The sequence below is a fragment of the Plodia interpunctella genome, chromosome 26 (genome assembly GCF_027563975.2).
Source record: "Plodia interpunctella isolate USDA-ARS_2022_Savannah chromosome 26, ilPloInte3.2, whole genome shotgun sequence".
Taxonomy (NCBI): Eukaryota; Metazoa; Arthropoda; class Insecta; order Lepidoptera; family Pyralidae; genus Plodia; species Plodia interpunctella.
In genome coordinates, this window is record NC_071319.1 from 4442676 (window position 1) to 4467740 (window position 25065).

At 36.3% G+C, this 25065-nt stretch overlaps 2 protein-coding genes across 4 annotated transcripts; one reads left to right on the top strand and one right to left on the bottom strand.

Annotated features, from left to right (window-relative positions):
* Window positions 1-544: 544 nt before the first annotated feature.
* Window positions 545-13351, top strand: Trx2 (Thioredoxin 2). 2 transcript variants are annotated; one of them, XM_053764667.2, is made up of 3 exons: window positions 545-701; window positions 8413-8588; window positions 12512-13351. In XM_053764667.2, the coding sequence occupies exons 2-3, from the start codon at window positions 8418-8420 to the stop codon at window positions 12659-12661; spliced, it is 321 nt and encodes a 106-aa protein (XP_053620642.1). In that variant the 5' UTR covers window positions 545-701; window positions 8413-8417; the 3' UTR covers window positions 12662-13351. The 2 variants fall into 2 exon arrangements, with proteins under 2 accessions (XP_053620642.1, XP_053620641.1); XM_053764666.1 differs by lacking the exon at window positions 545-701 and adding an exon at window positions 3264-3420.
* A 319-nt stretch (window positions 13352-13670) lies between these two features.
* Bx42 lies at window positions 13671-24766 on the bottom strand. 2 transcript variants are annotated; one of them, XM_053764657.1, is made up of 13 exons: window positions 24625-24766; window positions 24265-24416; window positions 23681-23838; window positions 22895-23077; window positions 22128-22207; window positions 21710-21891; window positions 20482-20715; window positions 19504-19648; window positions 18889-19022; window positions 17979-18123; window positions 17202-17298; window positions 16429-16572; window positions 13671-15139 (listed from the first exon to the last, which is right to left on the bottom strand). In XM_053764657.1, exons 1-12 carry the CDS (start codon window positions 24720-24722, stop codon window positions 16432-16434), a joined length of 1749 nt encoding a protein of 582 aa, XP_053620632.1. In that variant the 5' UTR covers window positions 24723-24766; the 3' UTR covers window positions 13671-15139; window positions 16429-16431. The 2 variants fall into 2 exon arrangements, with proteins under 2 accessions (XP_053620632.1, XP_053620631.1); XM_053764656.1 differs by having other exon boundaries at window positions 16429-16575.
* Window positions 24767-25065: the final 299 nt, after the last annotated feature.

Consider the following 25065-nt stretch of genomic DNA (forward strand, 5'->3'; position numbering starts at 1 on the left):
CCGTGTTGGCTTCTGAGGGTTGCGTTTGAATAGAGTATCAATGACATACTTTTACTTGTAACTGTTAGTCATAAAAAAGTTAAATTATACTTTAAGCTATGTTTTATTGCTATTGCATTTTATAAATATTTGCATTGTCAGAGAGAGACAAAACATACTTTAGGCAAAAGAAAGTTTTTACTTTAGGTAAAAAAATAACAGGTTACTCTGTAACCTCGGTGGCTTAGTAGTAAAGTGCTTGCCTTTGAACCGAGAGGTTCCGGGTTCGATCCTGCTCAGGTCATGATCTTTTTCTGATTGGCCCGGGTCTCGGATTATTTATATATATATTTGTTATAAAAATATAGTACCGCTGAATTAGTATCCCATAAGTCTCGAACTTACTTTGGGCTAGCTCAATCTGTGTGATTTGTCCTAATATATTTATTTATAACACCCTGTTATATATGCAAAAAGCGCTTTATTAAAATATTACCATTCCCATTTTAATCGATACAGAGAATCGAAGACATAAAATATTCATTTTATCAAAGCTGTCAAAGTGTTGACAGTTGACAGCACTTAACCTTTCATTTCATTTCCTTGCCTGCATTTGTTTCGTCTTTTCCCGTCCGTTGTCGGTGTGTCGTTTCGCCGCAATCTACATTTATCTCCTCGTGTTCCGCTGGATCGGAATATATTTATCACAAACTCAAAAACATGTAAGTACTTTTCCTTATAATGCTTAGATAGACATAAAACACTATTATATTCGGAACTGTACAGTGAAATGACTGTACGTTGTCAAATCCTGATGACCTTGTGACGGCTTCTATGATTGATTTTTTTTCATGTTTTCCTGTCGCTTTGCTTAGTATTTTCTAGATTCACATTGCAAGTTGGTTTATGATTCATAAACTGTTATCGCAAGACAAGATTGTCTTTGAAATATGAGGTGAAATGCAAATTTGCAGTATGATTAGGTACTGCAAATCGCATTTCACCTAGGTAGGTAGTACTATAAAGTAGGTATACTAACCTAACAATACGTCAATCATTAGCGTATTTTGATGGTAGTCTTGTATTTAATTATCGCATTCACAAATAGGTACAAGATTGTATGTGTTAGAAGTTCTTTATAAATTGAGCAAACCTATGGAAATTGTTTATATTCGCCCATGTAAACAAAAATAGTGTAGGTTTTTAGAAAGTTGGTCCAAGTCTTGGCCAAGCCAAAAATTGTACCTATGCAAGGCATCAAACATATTATAGGCTTGTAGTTCTCAAATAGAAATTATATTCTTATTCCTTTTTTTTTAATATGTCTTGTTCAAATTACATTCTTATTCTTTTTTTTTAAAATGTGTCTTGTTCTGAATATTGTGACTAATATACTAAGTTATCTAAATAACAAAAGGGTATGTTAACATAGTCTTACAGTACCGGATCATTTAAATTCAGTTAGGGCTGCCATCTGACTAGATTTCTTCAGATTATTCATGTTTTCTAATATAACATGCAACATAATTATGGTAGGATGAGTGCAATATTAATTATGGTTGCATGTTGAACCTTTGACTTGTCTTACTCACCTGCACCGGGATTTCTGAAGAAGGACTACATAAGCTTCAGAATTTCACCTAGTGTGAAGGGCCCATAGTCCTCCAACGGCACAGTATGTGAGTGCCTTCCATTTTGTTCTGTCATTTGCCATATCCATTGATACTCCTTTCCTGTTCATACTATCCTTGACACACTCCATTTCTTCTTAGGTCTATTCCTGGAACCCTTTACTTCCTTCTTTAATGCCCTTTGAGTGATGTTCCTGCAACTCTGGTTCTCTTTTAAAATGTCTGAATGTCTTTTAGAGTAAAGGAAAAAGCAAAACCATTCAGATATCAATGGTTAATTAAGTTTTTGTCCCGTGTCTGTGATTTATGTGATACGAAGTTTGTTGTAACATTTTTACTTATACTATACATGCTGTAAAATATATTTTTTTTATTTAATGTTATCTATGACTATACTACTGGTCAGTAATAATTGTAAGGAAATAAATGTGAATTACTGTGTATGAGCTCCCCAGCTTAACAGTAATTAACACATTATGTATTCTGTGCTTTAACCCTTCCGCTCGAGATAATCTTTTTCAATTCTTTGAATTGGTAATAAACAGAAAACTTTAAAATACAAAATACAAACAGACCATAATCGGCATCTATTTATTCATACACAAGAGTATATGATAGTAATACTACCACTATTTAACTCTTCCTCTCAAAGGTCAATAACCCTTCACCCAATGTACTCCAAGGAACTTAATAGGGCTTCATTTGAATCCAAATACTTGTGAAGTAGCGTGTGGTGCCCTAGAATAGGATGAGTGCATATTCTCTCATAGTATTTGTTTGAGGCAGAGGTTAAACAACTATTACTGCTAAAAGTCAACAATAGCATTTCCGAATAAAGTTGTCGTCAGATAGGTGGCCGCTTCAAAACATGTTTGGGGACAGAAAACATTTGAATTTGAGAGGGTAATATAAGTTTACTTGATTAGGTACTGTATGATTATTGCCTGTTGCTGCGCCCACGTCAAAAAAAATAATTTAAGTCACTTTGCTAATTTATAGCTCTGAACATGAAAGAAGTACAAACAAACACATTTTCACATATAGGTAATATTAGTATGGATGCAAGTATCGGCAAAATGAACGATGACAATACGATAAGAGTCATATCAGACAACAAAATGCAACTTGTTCTATATATTATAACAGGTTGCAATGCTGCAAAATAATATAGGTCATTGTGTAGAGTAATTCCCTTATTTTATCGTCACTCCTAAATTTATCATCGTAACGCCCCGCGTCAAGGTTGTTATAATAGAACTTAGAATGATATGGAGTGGCTATATACAATACAGTTTTATTTCATACGCTTGTGGAAATGCTCATTGGGATTTTATTGTACTATCGTGTCAACCCCTTAAGGGCTTATATGGGGGTGAAAATGTTGTATATGAAAACTACCCACAAGGAGCTTTTTGTCACAGGCTACATCTTAAGTCCTGGGCGGTTAAGGCCTTCTGAAACACGGGTTTTTGTGATAATAGATTTTTGGTCTCCGATCCCGAGAACCGACCATTGAGAAAGTTCTCTCTCGCATCAGTTATTTATTACTAAATATGATACATACAATGACACATGTATATTAATACTCCGCTACTCCAAGAATCTATATTCCTAAGTGAGCAGTGAATCATGTAAGTGACGTCACCTAATTATATGAAACTATTGCGGCAAAACGTAGCTACCATCATCAGTCAGTTGCTATATGACCGCCGATTGTGGTGGACGTGACGTAATTTATTTTAAATTATATATAAATTAAATAGTTTCTAGTTTCTAATCACTGTGATATTAATTTAAGTTAATTTTTACGGTAAGTGATATTTACTTGATTCTTTATTTTGTGATGCAAATTGCATTGCATGTTACTTTTTTTTTTTTAAATCACTACATAGTATAAAAGTTTTGCATTTATAATACTAGCGGCCCGTGCCAGCTTCTCTCGAGTAAAACCATAATAAATTATACTCCCAAACCTACCCCATACGATTTCCTACATCTAATTAATAAACCCGAATCAATATCCGCGTAGTTTTATATCTAAGCATATATGCATAGTGACAGACTTCGCGAAGCGACTTTCTTTTTAGGTATACTATGTTAAGTATAGGGATTTGTAAAATCGTTTTGTAATGGTTCTATGAAGTCGATTACTTATTTTGAGTCTTTAAAACTTTTCGTTATGTAAATTAAGACGTCAATTCTCCTCTGTTTGGAGCTGGTCTTTGTAAAAAACTACTGCACAAAAAGTTTGTCCTTATTGAGCTTCGCATTATAACTATAGTTTGGAAGTAATTTCAAGCGTAAACTGACGTAATCGGCATCCAATTTAAACGGATAACACAAAGGTACTGAATATAGTTTTCTCTTTGGGCCTTTAAGTTCTGACTTTTCTTTACATTTCGCGCAATAGAGAACTTTGTAATAATATTAATGTGAAAATGTGTTGATTTGTCATTGTTTCACGTCTCACGCAGGAGTGTATTGAGGTGATTTTCGATGGAGATTCTTGAGATCTGTTTGAGACCCGATTCTCACACACTCCTAGTTCACTTCATCAGTTTTCTGAAGGTTTGTGAAATAAAAAAACACCGTCAAAAAGTTCAAGCGAACGCGTTGATCGATCGAACTTTTTCGTTTGTAAAATCGAAAACAATTGGAGAAAATTGATGAAGCGAACTTCGTTTGCTTGAGAATCGGGACCTGGTTAGTTTTTCACGGACAGAGTCACGGATAACAAAAAGTATGTAAATAAAATAGTGATCGTAGATATTAAAAATATTGATACTGATGTTCAAATTGCTAGGACATTGTATGTCATCGAAATTCAGCCAATAAAATAATAGCTCCTCGCAAGCTTACAACGTTATTTAGTTTAATATAAATGGATATGTAAAACCGGGATCATTGGCTATTTATATCGGTGATCACCTATAGTGAGTTGTCACGTACGTATACGAATGCTCGCTTCGGTGATTAACCAAACATAAATATATGTCTATTGTGTGTTCAAAGTAACTGTCGCTGTGCAATTGTTAACATAATTATATGTTTTAGCGTATCTGGCGCAAAATGAGCACTTGACGCAGAATGAGCACCTCGCAAAACGTCCATTACTCAAAAGGTGCACTTCTCAAAATGAGAACTTAGCAAAATGTGCACTTAGATCAACACGTATGTTACGTACAACAATATATACGCGTACAACAATATATCACGCGGCAACAACATGTTTTAGCCAGCATTTATAAATATATATATAATACTATACTATAAACTTAAGACACCTACATCTAAAGAGATGTAGGTGTCTTAAGTTTTTGTATGGAATTGTGAGTGGCTGCGTAAATTCATGCGTTACAATTCATCCAAAAAATGCGCACGCGTAAGTGTTACGCAGTTGGTGCGCTGCTTTTATTCCTTTGTTTAATATTTCCATTAGAATCTCGTAAAACATACAAAATTAATATTTTTATTTACTCTATCAATCTACAGCCTAAGATCTACAGTTGTATACGTCTTTTTATTTGATTTGTAATATTAAAGTTTTAAGCAAGGTCACAAAAACTCATTGAGTCAGATTTGAGTTCCGGTTAGTTTTATTTTAAAGTGTGGCAATAGAACCTATACCACAAAGTTTGTTTGCCTGCCTGCTTGGTAGTACTTAAAAATATTCCACGATATTACATACAAATAAGTATAAACGATGGACTAAACGCCATGTGGCGTTCTCAACTGAATAGTGCACATTTTTTTTCTATATTTGATTTCTATAAATGAACCCGTCCTTGTGCTGCTGCCCTTCTCTTGCATCTTGAAATTGTTAGATTTTCGGAACTATTGCTACTAAACAACTACTAAATTTACCTTTTATGGCCTTTGCCCTCAGTAGTTTACTCCTTGTGATTTAATACTGAACCTCAGCCCCGTATAAGTTTTAGGCAGTTCCAGAGGATCTTTGCGTGTCAAATTGGCAGTCAAAATTATATGGTTTATTGTGATCGTTTACTGTGCAGGAGGAGAGGCACTTTGCAGCATAAAGGCATTCAGACATGATGTTAAACTAGCAACTACCTAACTAGAAATTGAAAAATATTTACTGAAATTATGAAATTGTTATGACAGATCGGCCAGTCAATGTGACAATAACATATAGCTATTGTACTGCCACGTACAAACTGTTTATTATAGTTTGCGGTTTCCACGTAAAGATATTTAATATCTGTACGGGCGTATCAATTTATTTGTAATAGTGATATGTCTATATGAGTTACGCCGTTTGTAAACAGGGCGTCCGTGTCGCCGACCGGATCCTAGGATCCTATCCGAAGAAACACCGGACAAGTGTCAACAATTGTTGACTCTTTCCACTGTACTACTACATATGAACGTTACAATTTGACCAATAAACCAATCAGTTTTCGCTTCATTTTTAAAATAAACTGTTTTCAATAATTCAATTAACGGAACCAACTAGATACCTATACAAGTTTTAGAATTTGGACTGATTCATTTAACGAGTTTAAATAGTTTTGTTTGTGATATAATGTAAAACATACACGATTTAATGGTTGAATGTAATGTATATATTTAGTGTTACGTTACGTTGTATACTAGATGACAATAAAGGAGAAATAAAATTTCCAATAAAATCGTAGGATGACCTCACCATTAATTATAATTTGAATTACCTGTCAAATTTTGTATTGAAGTTAAATGTTAAAAATATCTGTGTAAATTATCGAAAATTGTATTTAGTATTTATACTTAGCTAGTTTTATCGACAATTTGTAAATCAATATTTGAAGTTAGTAAAAGTGATAGTAAGTTTTGTGAGTGCTCGAAACGGCCCAAAAGTTCATAGCTGAAATGGCACGGCTCGTATCCTGCTAAATAACGTTCATGGAAAAGTGAGCTTTAGGGCATCATTTGTAGACATACTTTACTATGACAACACAAATTAGACGATTCCTTTACGGCACGGTTTACGCAGGTTTCTCACAAAAAAATTATCAATGTAAAATATGTCCATAATGCAACGCTCTAAAGCTCACTTTCCAATTAAAGCAATTTTGCCGAGTTGGAGCAGTGGCTGAGCGGGGTCGTGCAAGTTAGTTGACGTCTAGCAGTAAACAAGCGGTCAGCGTGATGTCTGCTAGGAAATGTAAGTGCGATTGCCAAGTGAACTACAACCAGAGCACGAGCGGTGGTGCAGACGACTGTAAGTGATCTACGGCCTTATTGCCGACTCTACACTATCGGCAAGAGCTTAGTGTGGGTTTGCATTTCACTATAGAGTCGATTCGCAGTGAGGCGCAGCTGTCCAATCACAGTGTCATTGTGACGCGACGACAACCACACCGCTATGTGATCGGTTAGCTGTGTCTCAATCCAAATCGACTCAATAGTGAGATGTGAATTGCAAAGCCACACTTCGCCGTCAGTTCGCTTACATTTTCGGTTTCGACGTACTGTTTACGACAATTGTTTGTCTTTCCGTGCGTTAAAAAAAAGCTCAAGCAATGTACATTAATTCGCGTCGGTATCTTTTCGAGTTCGCCGATAGTATGGAGCCGGCATTACGTTGATTGGTTATTGATCGGAGACACTGCATTTGTGAACACAACATAGCATAGTACTATATAGAATAAGGCAATTTAGTAGGAAAATTGTGTTAGTGTATTGAAATATCGATTAATGAGGAAATGCCCATGTTAAGGTAGTTTCTACAAATAATTTTTATTTTTTCTGAAGCATTTCGACCGTAAATATTAAACTTTGATATCTTCAAAACAGCATGAGAACGGCAACCAGTTGGATTGGTTATTTTGATAGGTTAATAACAAAATGGTCTCAGAATACCACTTACTTCGGAAAATTCCCCCAGGTTGCAAAGTGACCCTTTCGCATGATTTCCTTTATTCTACACTCCGTGTCACTGCCATAAACTCAAAACATCAAATAAGCATTAATTAGCTCTTTCAAATTGTCACAAATCACGCAGATTTGTTTGATATATGAACCTGATGTATCGACGATATTGCGATGAATTAACGGCTACCCATACTGCTAATAAGACTCAAGGCAATATACTCGACATAATTTTATCCTAAGAGGTCAATAAGAGTTAACGCTGATGATTAAGTTCGCAAGAGGCGTTAGTACAGTGAGACTCGTGTCCCAGGCAAAGAACGTTGGTTTTGCGGAACACGTTTGCGAGCTTTAAGCCCCTAAGATTAAACTGGTTAATTCGAAAACGCGCATGACAAGAATCACGCGTTTGGTTTCCTGTCTTTCTTATTATTTGGCATGATGGCAGCAATCTCCCTCTGAGCTGAATTGTTAACGAAAACGCTCTTTACAAACTGTATGGAGATAAGCGCGAACCAGTTTCGACAATTAACCAGATATCCGAACCCTGATTTATATTTAAAAAATGATAAGCCCTTCTGGCATAATAGGGACCAACACTGTTTGAATGAGTTTCTTTCGGCATTTCTTCTCAGCAGTGGTCGTTCCGAAATGCTAGTAGTTTGTAGCTTTGGTAAACATCATTTAATTTAGAATATGACGTGAAAAAGTGCCTGTGAAGGCCTAATTTCTGAACAATTGATTTGATTTTGATTTACCAATAGGCGGACTAAAAAAATATGCAAATATTTTTGCATGTCTGCTTGCAAACTGAATACACGAAATCATTCTAAAGTATGATCTTTCTGTACTGTATTCTGGCAAAATTCCTGGGTTTCTAAATGCTACAAGAACTATTGTAAAAATCAACCTTTGATAATGTTCATCTTTGCAGTAACCATGTCGATCCACATCAAAGACGTTGAGGACCTCACCGCGAGACTGACGGAGGCCGGCGACAAGCTGGTGGTGATCGACTTCATGGCGACGTGGTGCGGGCCCTGCAAGATCATCGGACCCAAGCTCGACGAGATCGCGGCCGAGATGGCCGACTCCATTGTCGTTGTTAAGGTGATCATCACTAATTTGTCATCACTTATTATATTCGAGCCTGGTACGGTCTTGACACAAAATTTCACTGTGAAAAACTAGGTCACATACGCGCGTAATGACATTTTCAAAAAAAATAATTTTCGCACAATGTCACACACGTAAAATGTCACTCTGAAAAAGTAGATCACTTTCGCAATATGTTGTAACGTCATCAGCTAAGATGGCAGACTCCATCCTCCTTATTAAGGTGATCATCACTGATTTGTCATTACATTAGATCATGGGGCGCTTCCCACGAAACATACAAACACTTTTAACACTGTGTCATAAAATGGTTTGACGTAGAATGACACTGCAGGTGTGGTGCGCGTGAACTTTCCACGGGAACAATTTTTTTTCCGGGATGAAAAGTACATAGGGTACTTTTCGTTTTTTCTCCATACTTTAAAGGTAGCTCATTAAAAGCTTTTATTTCTAATATTACTTAGGATCGTCAGATACACCTGTACATACATTTCCATTTACATTTATCTAAACACATGATGACTTGCGATTTATAAATAGTTTATCGAAATATGTCTGCGTGTTATCAGTTGTTGATAACAACGTATACGTTCAAATAATTCAATTACTATGTTGATTGAGCGGTTTGGCATGGGAATTTTATGATACATTGTATTTTTTTTCTGTGTGATTTTGGAAAATACAGATACTCGTATGAATGCTTTGACTTACATTTATTGCAACGGCTCAGCCCGTAAAATTTTCGGGAGAAATGTATCCTATTTGCTATTCCAGGTTATATTCTACCCGTGTGCCAAATTTCGTTTAAATTTATCCAGTAGATATAAATAACAAACATTGACTCACATTCATTAGAATTTATAATATGAGTAGCACCTATAGGATTTATGTGCTAATTATACATGTAAATTGATTTTTTTTAACAGTACTTATTTCAATAGAAATTATTGTGTATGAATGAATAAAAAATTATTAGTTTCCTTCCTTCCATATCTACATAATTAGCATTTATGCAATTACTAGCTCTGCCCTGGGGCTTCGCTCCGGTGGGAATTTCGGTATAAAAAGTACCTTATGTGTTATTCCAGATTATGTTCTACCAGTGTACCAAATTTTATAACAATCGGTTCAGTAGATTTTGCGTGAAAGAGTAACAAATCATACATCCTCACAAACTTTCGCATTTTGAATAGTAGTAAGATTTATTTGTTTCTTAAAGGGTAAAATTATGTACCTATATGAATGATGATTTATCTATCGACAAGTGCAGAGAACCATCCCTAATGCCATGGGTAATTACTATTTACCCATGGGTACGTTTACGGAGACTACGGGTAAACACTATTTTGTAAAGAGTTTCAGTTTAGCATCTAACAATGTCTCCATGAGTCTTAGCGCCTGTTTCACCATTTTCTGAGAAAATATTATAATTTGACAGACAAATTAACTGCTAGATAAATCTGCCCGATGATTTGCCAGCTAATCCCATCCAGCACCTCCTAAAGCACATCTTAACCAGCGTTACAGTATTCACCTTTTTTTTTTAATTTCATGGTCAAGATAAAAATACAACGCCATTTACAGTCCACTTATATTAAAAAAAGATGTTTTGAGACTTGACTATTTGCAACTTGAACATTTTGAGATGTTGATATTTTGCTACTTGGCGGTTTCGTGACTCGGGTCTTATGAGATTTGAACGTATTGCGACCATATGTTATTTTGCAACTTGAACGTTTCGAGACTAAACCATTTGAAACACGATTTTTAACGCTGTCTGTTGTCATATGTTACATCTAGGCTATCGGATATCAGCAAGCGGTGATTGAAACAGGCACTTGATCTCAAATTGTAGTAATGAAAGTTAACCAACAACACCTATTTGAATGATGATAAACTCTAGTAATGATAATGGGATTACTCTAGTAATGGGAATGATGATAAACTCTAGTAACGATAACGGGAACTCTGATAATGGGATTCAAAACTATCAATATCTGTGCCAGTACATTCGTATAGCAACGACTAACAGCTCCACTATGCCGCAAATGATTAATGATGACGCAATAGATTCCAGTGTAACAATGTCATGCCCTACGTGGACCTTATGCGGTGGCAATAGGGGCCGATTTCCGATGAATTTGCCCTGGTTGATGTGCCTTTGAGTGTATTAGTGACCAATCATTTCGATCACAGGAAAATTAGTGTTCAGCTCTTTATTTTTCCTATAGAAATATACTAATTTATCCACATTAGAATTGTAGATTGCAAAATTATATCCTTCTAATATACATATTATAAATGCAGAAAGTTTGTGAGGAAAGGTGTGTATGTATGTTTGTTTGTTACTCTTTCACAGGACATCTACTGGACGGATTGTTATGAAATTGCGTACAAAGGTAAAATAACCTGGAATAACACATAGTGTACTTTTTATCCCGAAATTCCCATGGGAGCGAAGCCCCGGGGCGCAATTAGTGTATTAGTGTACGAGGTGTAATACGAGGGCACTCCACAACGGACGTTACTGCACGGGCATTCCCGTAGGATTTCATCAAAAAGTCTGATAGTTCATTGGCACTTTGTAAAGTAGACGGCGCTTTATACTTACTTTATAATTTTTTTTTTATAATTAAGCGGGTGACTTCGCGGGGTGTAATTTAATGTTAGATGTTTCAAATTGATATAAGCCATGTTTTAATCTATTCAATTCATTCTGAAAAGGTATCCAGCTAAATGGGTTTGTTAAATAAACCAAGCTTGCTATCTTGACAATAGATTATGTGAGAATCACACATGAAGACAAGACAATGCACAGTAGTTGTTAACCTAGTTTGAATTAGAATGATTAACGGTGTCGCGGCGTGTCAAACTTAAAAACAAAACGCAGCGACGGGAAGGTGCGCGGCGATTTTACTGGCTCTCACACAAACGGAATATTGATATTAATTGAACAAGTTGGGACTTTGTTACTGGCATAAATACTCGTTGAAATAAATTTTAAATTAATGCACAAATAATGGAACCACTCCACTAGTAGAGTATAGTCATTAAAAAAAAACAGTCGGTCTACAACTGACGGGAGAAATCGTTGAAAAATGCATTTAAAAAAAATATACACTCGAACATATAACCTCCCTTTTTTGGAAGTCGGTTAATGTGATTATCAATATAATACTGTTGACCCCACTGAGATATGACAACTTACCACACATATAGTTATTTTTTAAACACGAGTGGATCATACTATTTTTTTTGTGAGTAGTTCTATGTAAACATGGAACTAAAGATGATTTTTATACCACTTACTTCCATGTGATTGTTGGGCAATATAACTAACCTTAATTTTAAACTCAGCTACACATCCATTCTGTTTCTTCCGTTCGAAATGATAGTGCCTTATGGGACTCAGATCACATGACAAAAAAATACATTTAATTAATTTTAAGTCCTGTGAACCGATTCAATTTCTTTCTTTCATACAACATGTTTCCACAGATTAGGCTCCTATAGTTTCCTATGTTCCACTACGATCCCATACGCATTTTAATCCTCTCATATTTTACATTATTAAAATTATCCATGGTACTAATATTATAAACAGAAAATATTTGTATATTTGTTTTTAATGAATAAACTCAAAAACTAGTTGATAAATTTTGATGAAATTTGTCAGAGAGACAGATGATACCTTCAAGAGTGACATAGGCTATTATGTTGGTTATGGTTTTACCGAAACCCTTTTACTATTTTATGGTTTTAGCGAAGCCGGTACGAGCTTCTAGTCGTCTATAAAAATATCTCACTTCACGGGGCACGGCAGTGCCCCCGCAAGTCGAGCAAAATTACATTATTAGAAGTCAGTTTAGCAATATTTTTTGGAGTTGATGATCAATTTTCTATTACCTCCTTTCTAGGTGGACGTAGACGAGTGCGAAGACATCGCAACAGAGTACAGTATCAACACTATGCCCACGTTCGTCTTCGTGAAGAACGGGAAACCAGTCGAGCAGTTCTCCGGAGCGAACGTGGAGAAGCTCCGGTCCACCATTTTGAAACTCAAGTAGACTACCGGCGCATACGCAGAAAGACGGCTTCGAAACTCTATTCCTCAGGCAACGTTATGTCACCGTTTTAACCACCAAAATTGGATTTGACTGCACTTGAAGGCCACGGTATTGAATTTCCGCGTTCCGTCATAGTTTTTACCACGATTGCGCCTAAAATGATGTTGTCTAAACTATGTAATTTTAAGTTAATTGCCTGATGAATGTGAGATTTTTACGTTGGCAACATTACGTCCGCCATTTTAATTTGCGAAAAAATAAGCTGCTGCATTTATCAGACTCGGTGGCAGTTTCGATTGATCGATTTCTTTTTATTTTTTTACATTTGTGTGGCCTTAAGAGTATCTACAGAGCTAAAGAAATCGAATTTGGATGTACGCTAACATCACAATACAAAAAGTTAATCGATTTTAACACGGCTGCCACTGTATAAATCAAGTTAAAAACGATAAAATGCATTATGAGCCCTTAAAATAACACTTATTGCCCCAATTCAATAATAATACATAAGCCAGTGATACATATTGTCATGTTTTATTTTATTTCGTTTACGTGTGTAGGTATAGATGCATGTAATAAGTTTCGGTGTAGAAGCACAAGCATTATTGCGTACACCTGAGTCGTGTTTAATTTCTGCGTATTTTATGTGTATGTTAAAGTATTGTTACTTCAGTAAATATTGTGAAAATATTTTGTTGTTTTATTTGTCTCACAACTCCGTCTTGCGCGAATCGCATATAGATTAGTATCAATCAAAAGTAAAGGAAATAAATATTTTGTTTTTGTATTAACATCATTACATAAATGCATACCTAGAAATCTAAAGTATCGTAGTTTGAATTTCTTTGAAAATATTGTTTCTACAGATTCTGTAATTAGTGTCGGACATTTATCATAAATGTCGTCACTAAAACTCTCGTATACGTCTAAAGTTCTCCTGAAAGATTCTCATTTGCAGGGGAAGCGAAGTAGGTAGTAAAATTTAAGACTGGAATTGAAAAAAAAAACAGATTGTCAATATCTCTATTTATTTTACACATTTTGTGCATACAAAATAATTTACACCAAACATGTTGGCGTATAAAAACTTAACACTACATTATTTAGCAATTTATACTAATTCACAATGGACGATCGATTAAAATTTTCGTTGTTAGGAACCGATTTTTCCGAATTCAAAAGAGTTACAAAAATTATTGCCTTGACAGAAAGTTCTGATATTTTTTCTTATTCCTTCGACAATTTTCATCGATCGCCCATTATGTGTCATATCTAACAGCCTAACAGCCATTCATTTAAAAACAAAACGACCGGACATTTACTTGAAACATTTTTTTAAACATTCTAAATTCTTCATGGCTGAGCTGAGTCGTGTTCAGAAACACTTTTTTGGCAATATTAATGGGTTTGTCATTGCCTCCTCCATTTCACACACTAGATGATAAATTATCAACCAGAGTGCAGGTTACTACACCAAGTTTTAGAAATTCATGTGCCACAAGTAGCATTCGAACCTGGGATCTTTCGGTTCACAGTCTCAACTATTAGACCACCATCACTTCAAAATCTCATATTATTATTGTACAATACATGGATCTCGTGAAAACGTGCACTACTCAAAATCTCCACACTGTCGCCGAACTCAGACATACGCTATGCGAATGCGAGAACATTGCGCAGTTAGTGTGAGTGCTTTTATTTACCGCAATGAAATACCAGCAATGTATGCCGAATTAGCCAAAGTTTTGCAAACTGTTCGACGACAGTGCTGAGCTAGCATACAAATAAATAATTTCATAAAATTATGAATATTCGGCCGTAAAATACATTCAAAATCGATAAAACCTACAAATTAATCATATTATTACCTTTCATAGAACAATGACAAACCCCAAGTGTTTCGAGTATAGGTATTTGCTCATAAAAACAAATAGGTTCCTATTGTTTGAAAAAGAACCAGAGACAAAGAAAATTATAAAGACAACGGGCTAGCGTACGTACAAATGGAATAGAAGAATTCCATACAACTTCCCGGCACATCTCATAGCGGCAGATTGCGCCTTGTAAAACAGCACACGATAAGGACAAAATATATTAGCACTCTGTCCCGTTTCTTCTTGTGTATTTATCTTGTATGTGCAAAACGAAAGACACATAGGTATCTTTCGTTCCACAGAAAAAATGTACTATAGTACATCCTTATAAGGATGACTTAGTTACGTCTATTGTATTCTCTGTCTACTGAAAAAAAAACATTGTATTTTTAACTTCGAGTGCAGTCTTTACACTTTTCACAACTTAAAACACTATCTAATAGATTTAATTAATCACATAATTGCCTAGAAAAATCATATTTTCAAGGTCAAGTATTCTAAAGGCTGACTGCGATCACTATCGGTTGCCTCCGCCGCCATAGAGCGTTGGAGGCCATCACTATCGCGCCATCACCCAGTAAACTGCGAGAACTAGTGTCCAAATCTGAAAAAAAAAAACCTATCAATACTTGAGTTTATTTAATTTATAAATAGATATAAACCTGCAACGAAAGTACAGTCGACAGGACATCAACCTACCCAAATTCATTGCAAAGATGTTCATGCAGGGTAATTTGATGTGGTGTTGACTGTACAAAAAGACCTATTACGAAAATAATTTCAGAAAGATCAGAAGAAAACAAAATTCATTCAAATCAAACTACTGTAAGCTATTCGTGTAGTGTATTACTTTGATCATCGACCTAATTGTATTTGAATAAGAATATTCGTGACGAAGATAATATTCGTGAGACATAGGTATATAGGTACATAGATACAATAAATAATACAGTTGAAATCAATAGGTAATAAGTATCACTATGCTCTGTGTTATATACTTACAAAAATTGATAAATTATTAAATAGCTGCGTCATTAAATAGGTATAATGTCAACATTAAATAAATCAGTCAAAATCTACTTTAAGTATTTGTCATTAAAAAAAAATCATCTAAACTATAGTAAGATTTTTGTATTAGGAGAGAAGTTTGAAAGAATAAAATAGAAGCTTGATCAAATGAAACTGACATTTTGTCCAAACATGTATTTTTACCGTGTTTGCCTGCAAATAAATGTATTTCATTTCAATAGAATGGCAGAGTGAAAACAAATAATTCTGTATTTTAAATGAGGAAATAAAATATTGGTATATTGCCAATGGTCTGACAACTAGGGGAGCCAACGATTGAAATGGAGTCACACTGGGCTGGGCTGAGAGGAAGAAACCGGGAAACAGAAAGAGAGAAAGAACAAAATCATGTCAACATTCAGCAATATCGTCTACACAACAATCGATTGTTTTGACGAATTTCATTAAATCAATTTTTAAAATCAAATTTTCAATGTTCATGAAGGTGAATGTGTACATAAAATACCTCGGTTCGATCCCAGGTCAGGTCAAAACGGAAAATAATTATAGTGGACAACAGGCGAGACACAAGCGCGCCCACGACGACACTTAGCACTCACGAGCCAATCAGAGCGTCGGAATGCCGATTCGCTCACTAGTATACTAATGTGGATACGAAAATGTGAATAAAAATAGCGACATTTCCTGTTAAGTTCAGTTAAGTCAAATTCAGTCAAGCTTTAGTGTTAAGTTCAATTTGTAACTTATTACGTATCCAGATAGAAATACAAATCGTGTGTTAAAAAATCGAAGAAGATCTTTTATTATACAGTCCCCTACAATATCCTTTCCAGTTTGACCTATATTTGTATTTTAATGAATTACCGGTTAATCTCTTCTCTTTTTTCCATGTGTATCGTGTCTGTCGTGGTGGTCCCTCTTCCTCCCGGATTTGTCCGCACGTTTGGCTTCGCTCAAGAACCGGTCCAGACCGAACGGGTCGAAATCAGCTTCTGTCTGCTGCCGGGGCTGCTAATTAAAATATATATATTACAATATGTGATGAGCTCAATGGCGCAGCGGCCAGCGCGCTCGGGCTGCGAAAGTCGCGGTTAAGACACTCTCACAATGGTCGGTCTTTGGATGGGTGACCAAATTATCTTGAGCTTGTCCGTGTTTCGGAAGACACGTTAAGTTTGTCCCGGTTGTATTTGCAGTCGTCATAGAAATATATTTGTCAATGCTCAAAATTTTAAAAACAATATAAAAACATTATACTAATCGTACTAATAATATAAAGTTTGTGAGGATGTATGTGTGTATGTTTTTTACTCTATCACGCAAAATCTACTCACAGGTACAGGTTGAAACGGTGGTGGTGTAATGGTTAAGACGCCGCCTGTGGATCGAAAGGTCTCAGGTTCGTATCCTACTCGTGAGTGCCATATGAGTTTGTATACCAATCTGACTCATAAACATATAGTAATCTTCACGGTGGTCTAACCACTTCCGGTGAAGGAAAAACACCTGCACATTGGTGGACAGTTTAGTTGGACGGTAAGTAGTCGTAAAGTCATTTCAGATGCCTTTAGGCGGCTTGAATAAAATCTGACAGCAGTGTTAGCAATAACACACACGATATGATGACGAAGACTCACAGGTTCGTCCCTATTGGGGTTGTCTCTCTCGAACTGAACAGGTCCGGAGCGCGTGTTGCCGCTGCTGGTGCCGGCGAACTCTTTGTCTGCCACGAATCTGATGATAAACAACTAATATTTGAGTAATGATAACACCCACTAATATTATAAAGTTTGTCAGTAGGTCTGTTAGTTCTTCACGCTCAAACGGCTGGGCCAATTTTCAATTACACTGAGTACACTTTTCCAAAAACGATACAGGACTTTTTCTAATAGTGTGACCACAAATTGCTTTAATATTATGACTCAACATATTCATTTTAATCCATATTAATAGTATGTATAAATGTGAAAGTCTGTCTGGTATGATTTCACGGCTAAACCGCTGGACTGATTTTGATGGAATTTAGTATGCATGTTATTAAAGATCGCCGTTTAACAAAGGCATTTTTTTTAAGTAATCAATTCCCAAATGACTATAATTGGGAGTGAAAGTTTGTATGAAGACCATGTTGAAACAACTTAAATTAGCTATCACACATAAATATAAAATCTGGCAAGGGTACAATTTTAATTATGCTGTCACGAGTAACTATTCTACGCTAACAAAGTAAAGAGCTAGTTGCAATATAAAAGTACACAACTACAACTGTAGTAGGTATACAGTCAACAAACAGCACATCAACCCACCCAAATTTCATTGCAAACTCGCCTGTATTACCGCGCCATAGAGGTTCATGCTGGGTAACTTGATGCGGTGTCGACTGTACATGTAATGTAGGCCATTATGATATTCACCTCCGCGTGTTGGCCAGCTGGTCGATATCCCCGCCGTAGTTGTCCCTGTCCGCGTTCCTGCTGGGGCGGTAGATGTGCGCGCCCACAGAGTCCTGGTTCCTCCACGGCTTGTCGTACACGTTGTAGACCTCGTCGTCGCCGTAACCTAATAACGTATTATTTATTCAGTAACTAGACTTTCACAGGCATGAAAACGTTTATAAAATCAAGAATCAAATCATCAATTCAGAAACTTAAGACTTTCACAGGCAGTTTTTTATGTCAAATTTTATATTATACTAGCTTTTGCCCGCGAGTTCGCGTGATTTCCCACGGGAGCAGTTATTTTTCCGGGATGAAATGTACCCTGTGTCCTTCTCCGTACTTCAAATTACATGTATGCAAAATTTCAAGAAGATCGGTTGAATTTAGAAAGTTTCAAAAAGATAGTTGAGAGAAAATTTCAAGCAGATAGTTGCGTCGTGAATAAACAAACAAACTTTCTTTCTCATTTATAATATTTACTAATATTATATATATGTATATGATATTATATATATGATAAGCATAGTAATTTCTCAAAAAGGTATAAACTAGTAACATTTCGGAATGACCATTTCTGAGAAAAAATGACGAAGAAAAAAATAATATATAAAAAGAAAGAAAAAAGAAAGCTAAGCCGAGACGTATGCACGATGATATGCATCGACGTAATAACTATTTGAAAGATAATTTAATCGAGACTGTTCTTTCGGTACGGCGCACGAACGGTTACTAGTTAGCTACAACGGTGGGGCATCAGTAATGTGGTTGTGATGTACAGTTACGCGCGAGGATGGGGCACGCAACCTCGCCGTATGCTACACGACGGATACAACCACTTTTTTTTAAATTGCAGTATAAAGATACGTATAAGTTGGCGGATACTCACCGCTGTCCATCCCCTTGCTGTTGTTGAACAACCGTTGATCAAACATGCCCTCCCCGCCCTGGTTGGTCTTCGCGGGCAGACCTAGAGCTATCTGTTCTGAGATGTCACGCTCCCGGTCCTTCACTAGCTTCGATCTGGAATTAAATACATCTTTCTGAATCACTAGCTTTTGTGCGCGTCTTCGCCCGCGTTAATTTCGTCCGCTAATAAGTTATTATTGTCAATATCTCGAGTTTTAAGCAACGTGTCACGATGAAACCTACACCAGATGTCAAGTTAGACTATCCCCTGTACAGTTGCGAAACGGCATCAAATTCTATCAAGTAGTTTTTGCGTGGTGCGCTACAAACAGGCAAAATACAGACGGACAAAAAATAAAAAAAAATGTTTTGGCTTCTATTATTCCCATAAAGACCCCACTTATAGTGTTATTATATGTAGGTATATAGATTTATGGTTAAGACTGAGAACTGATACTTCTAAGATTCAAATTCTATTCGTTCCGCATGAGTTTGTACACAAATTTTACTCATGTAGGCTATATAGGAGGAATATTATTTGCATTCATTTATTTAATGATTTCCCTTGCTCTTGGCCGCCTTTACACTCACTCACCTCTTGTCCGGAGCAGCTCTAGCCAGATTCCTCTCCCGCTGTCTGTCTTTATGTCTGTCTGCCCTCAGTTTGTCTCTCTCGGCTGCTGTCAGACCGCTTTCATCGGCTTCTGCTTGCTCTTGGTCTTCTTCGGGGCCTCGGATACCTGGAATTCCATGTTGACACTGAGAATTATAATATATCACTAAATTACAAATTTCATCAAAATTAAACCCGGTTTAACCGTAAAAATGAGACAGACAGATCTTTGCATTGTAGCGACTTTTACAAACATGTATGAGATGACGACTGCACGGCGCTATGAACAAGATTTTCACGCCTGCGCCACACGGCCGTCACTGCATTTCTGCGAGCGTTGAGACAGATCGAACATATTTATGCAGTGGACCCCTGGCGGCAATCGGCGTAAAATAAATTGCAATTTGTGATTGGTTATCATCATTTCTTATACTAATTAATTATATATGCTAATTAATTAATTAATTTTGGTAATAAAAAGCCGTGTAAATCTGTCAAAATATATCTGATTTTCTACTACAGTTCGAGTTTCATTTCTGCAGTATACTCCTCCAACAGCATAATATTAGTATCGAAGAATAGAAAATATTGAACCCTTTAGTATATTAATGTATGGCATAAAAAATTGTTTCGGTAGACGTGTCCCATATCCTTCAGAGATTAGCAATTCACACAATGAACACTGCGATAGACAACACTCACAGGCCCATACTAAGCTTGTATAGCAGGTCTAAAGTACACAACATAAACAGAATCGCAGACAAACAATCTGACATCACAGTTACAAATATTTGCCCACGCTCGGAATAGAACTCAGTACCTCAGATAGAAGACATGTGTGGTGACTACTACACCACGATGGTCATAAAAATATTCTCTCTCTCTCTCATCGCGTTTTCTCGGTTCATCCCCTTACCACAAGGCGTCGGAGCCCAGAATACGTATTAAAACCAATCTCACCAGCTCTATGGTCTCTGGCCCTTTGCGCCAGCATTCTCAAATGCTCCTCCTTCTTCTCCTTCTCCCTCTGCGCCAATCTCCTCTCCAGCTGAGCTCTGGCCTCCACAGCTTCGCGGGCCTTCCTGTCAGCTATGTACAGGGCTTCGGCGAGTTTTGAGAAGTTCTCGTTGATGTGTACCTGTTGGAGGCCCCTGCCATCTGCCGCTAGACGCTTATCTAGTGGGATTGTGTAACCTGCAAATAAAGACATAAATTGACTTGACCGGGTACAAAATAAAATGCACATAGGTATTTAAATTTAAAATAGGTTATTCATTTATTCATAATAATAAAATTGTCAAGCATGCAAAATAAAACATACAATAAATAAAATTTGAAATCTAACCTATGATAACACTATAACCCACTCCTTAGCGTCTCCGGTGCAAAGGTGCCTAAAACACTAGCCCCGTTACCGCGCTACAGCGGTATTTAAATAGCCAATTACAATAATTAAATGTCACTTTCATTTATCAGTTTTAGTAATTACGAGATTTACGAAGTGCTTTTTGACTCTAAAATCCGTGACGTCACAATACATCAGTTTCATACTACAAACATATAAAATTTTGTTTTGTGACATTAGAAAAAAGTATCTGATTTCACTATTTGGAAAGTAGCCAATTAGCTATTCCATATGTGGATGGAGTATGGTTCCTCCGCCCTAGAATATAGGGCCATTTCATATCCTTCCATGGATGGCGTACGAGGTAACTAGTGGACACAGCCTGAACAGTGAATAGACTATAGCAATAATATAGAATAGACTATATGCATTCTCAAAGGGATGGGAAGCACCTGCCTTCCCAACTCTTTGAGAATACTATAGTTGCCGTTTGAAAAACTATAGCCAAATGTAAAATAATTAATGTTATTTTTTTATGCAAACCTTAGATTTTCTGACATAAAAACTCTGAATATAAATGGGTAATCCCATTTAAAAGAATTTCAAATTTTTTATAGTAGAGACAATTTTTGAAATTGGTAATTAAAAATCATATGAAATTGATATTTTATGACCTTATTCTCTAGATTTATATCCAGCACAATTTATTTTCATAAACTCATTTCACAGTACACGTCGTAGTCGATTACGTCTATTACGCACGACATCGTAGCACATTTACATATCGACTCGCAAATGAGAAGCTACTCTAACAATGTTCCAATAAAGATGAATCTTGCTTACCTTTAGCGTTCTTCCAGTGCGAGACACAAGGGGGTACTTTCCAATCCCTCTGCTGTTTGACCGACACCCTCCGCGGGGGGGAGTGCAGCACGGGCGCGGGGGGCGAGGGCGCGGCGCGGGGGATCTTCTTGTTTATTTGGAAACGGGGTGGCTCCATTGGGTCCACTTGGGCTTCTACCATTCTGTGGGAGGAAACAAGTTATATATAAGCATGTGTTCTTACTAAAACGATTCCTTAGACATAATGCACTAAATAAAAATAAAAGGATAAGTCAATGTATTTTCTTTTTCTATCTGTGTAAGTTCTTCCCACAAAGACAATTCTCCACAGGCCTCACGTGTACTTCCCACAAAGACAATTCTCCACAGGCCTCCTAATTGAGCCCTTAGGAACCCTAAAAAGAAATCAACAACTCACCGAATAACCCGTTGTTTAGCGCCAGAGTTGAATGCTTGTCCTTGCTGCGCCGGAGTGTAACGAATGTACTGGGCCGGGGCCTGCCAATCAAATGCACTATCAGCTCTACATAATGACATGTTCTACTACTTAATTGGGAAATTTAATCTAGAATATAACTGAAGAGATTGCATGATTTTTCGAAACTGTCTTTTTTTTTAAATAATAGTTATTTATTTTAGGTAAAAACCCATACATTTGTACATTTACATATGTAAAATAAATACAATGAATTATCTAAATTAAATAAAGTAAAAATAAAGCCACAAGGCGTATTTTCAGTCTTACAATGATCATTTTTTGTTAGGTTCCCGATGTGCTGTGATCCAATACCGCATCATCGGGCTTGTCAAGTCTTTACAAATTACTTTAAGATTTTGAATGAGTACCAATAAGACCTCAACAGAAAATGCTCATCAGACTGAACTTTTGTTAGCTTTGAAAGTATTTGAACAGTAATATTTTAACATCTATGCCATGTCTTTTTTCATGTCAGATCTAGAGAAGAGAGAGAGAACTACTTCCGATGGCTAGATGCCTATGGTTATCGTGCCAATGTACTTATATGTAGTAGTATTGCTGAGTTAGTATTCCCTGACACAAGTCTCGCACTTACTTTGTGCCTAATTCAATGTGTGATTTGTCCATATATGAGTAATTAGAGTAAATATACTCGTTAAATAAAAATTATTACTTTTTAATTATGCTTTAATTGAATATCAACTCACAGCTTTGGGAGCAGCCTTAACGGGCATCGCAGCAGATATTTTAGCATTGGTCAATTTCTCCAATGCCAGCTTTGTCTTCTCCGTGATTTCTTGTATGTCTTCATCATCCGGCTTCTGAAGAGTCGGGTTGTCTTCCGCTAACACCTCAGATGGTAGGAGGTCTGTCAGTTTTGAATAAATTATCTGAAAATAGGAGTCATTTTGTGGAATTACTAGGTTTAGTGTACAATCTACAGCTCATAAAACTATCCAAATTCATTGCATATTGAACAGACCCTGAAGATACCAGTTGGAGTTTTGTGATAAAGTTGTTAGATAAAGGACTTTTGATATAATATCAAACTATAGCCAATTCTCACTGCATGTGAGATATAGTATGAGAAATTGCCCCCCATAATATACCTTACAATACAATGAAAGAGATATAATATAAAAATATATATAACATAGACATCTATAACATAGAAAAATATATAAAAAAGTTATTAGCAGTGCGGGTACATAATGAAAAACAGTTGATTTCCTGTAGTGTCCTGTAGTGTACATAATGAAAAACAGTTGATTTCCTAAATAGATGTTTTGTTATATATACCTCTTGATAGTTAGATGTTTTGCTACATAGGCGATTAGCTAGCTAGGCAGATAGCTCATTAGATGTTTTGCTTTGTTGGACATTTGCACTTCTTATCTATCTATACTATCTATCTCCCGATCAGAAAGTCTTCTTTGCAAGACTTTCTGATTGGGAGGGTTTTATTTATCTATAGATTCAGGAACATCACTGACCTTATCAGCACTATGACCTTGTCTGGCAATCGCTGAGTACTTCACCCGTCCAGATTCGTCCAACTGGACGGCCAATGCATTGGATGTACTCTCCTTGCCCCGGGCTCCCATACCCAAGGGGTACTGGGCCACATGGATCTCTGGGAACGCTCCTCCATCTAAAATTAATAAGAAATTTATTTAATAAGTAACCTAAAAAAAAATTACAGACACTTATACCGGCATACTTAAAAAATATATATAAAGTAGAAGAATATTGCAAAATATATGCAAGGTTCAAACACCAAAAAATGAACACATAACTTTGGGTCTGTCTGTAGCATACAACGCACCAATAAACTATCTGTAGCATACAATGTATAGCAATGTATAGACTTCATCTTTTCCTTTACTGGGACAGAGCGCTAATATCGTATTTCCGTTCGTCATTGCGTATCCGGTTTTGCAGAGTTCTGCTTTGTATGAGTATGCCGTGAAGTTGTATGAAAATGTTATATTTCATTTAATTATGCTCGCATCTTTGGCTCTCTTCATCTTTGATGTTAATGTAGGTACATTTAAAAATATGTAAAATGAATGTTTACCTCCAAAATCTTCTTCATTTCTAGGCACCCAACCTTTTCTTTGACCATAAGGGGGCACACTACTCTGGGACACAACCAAGGCACTTCCGACACGCTTCGCTTTGAATTCATCATCACGATCCCACACCTGCTGAGTGGGCGCCGGTAGGAGGCTGGAAGGAAAGAAAATATTCCCTCAATTCAAAAAATATGCATTGTTATCACTGGCATCTTCGAAATCATTATAATGTTCACTATTGATTAAAATTCTACAAAAAATATTGCTGAATTTATTAAACTGGAACGGAATATATCATACAGATATAAAATAATCTGTATTATACAAAAATATTATAAAAATTGGAATAAAATGCAACGCACCTCGTTAGCGACGACATTTTGACTTTTGATTGACCACAAATATTTCTTCTTTTTTTACGAAATTTGTTGTCATATTGCCATAGCATATAAATTGACATTGACAGTTCAATTTTGTTTATGGAATTATTTATGACCGTTACCGACGACGGGCGCCGCCGCCGGCACCCGCTTGCTTCCTTAGCAGTCTTGCTATACCAAATATTAGCACCACAGGCTAGTTGGCATAGCGACTGCCTTGTAAAAGCGAAGAATAGGGTCAACTTATGATCATCCCTAAGCAAGCGAGCGAAGCAAGTGAACATTTTAAACTTCCACACGAAAAAGTCAATGAAAAAATTCATCTAATTTGAATTAAATAAAACAACCTCTGGTGCCATCTGTACGCTACTACAAATATTGCATTCAATGGTAGTTCAATGGCAAGTAACAACAGTTTGCAAT

Coding starts and splice junctions, on each gene's coding strand:
- Trx2 (XM_053764667.2), top strand. CDS start 8,418: ATGTCGATCCACATCAAAGACGTTGAGGACCTCACCGCGAGACTGACG. Junction 8,589..12,511: donor ACTCCATTGTCGTTGTTAAG/GTGATCATCACT, acceptor CCTCCTTTCTAG/GTGGACGTAGACGAGTGCGA.
- Bx42 (XM_053764656.1), bottom strand. CDS start 24,722: ATGTCAATTTATATGCTATGGCAATATGACAACAAATTTCGTAAAAAA. Junction 24,417..24,624: donor AAAATGTCGTCGCTAACGAG/GTGCGTTGCATT, acceptor CTTTCCTTCCAG/CCTCCTACCGGCGCCCACTC. Junction 16,576..17,201: donor ACCCCAATAGGGACGAACCT/GTGAGTCTTCGT, acceptor TATTTTAATTAG/CAGCCCCGGCAGCAGACAGA.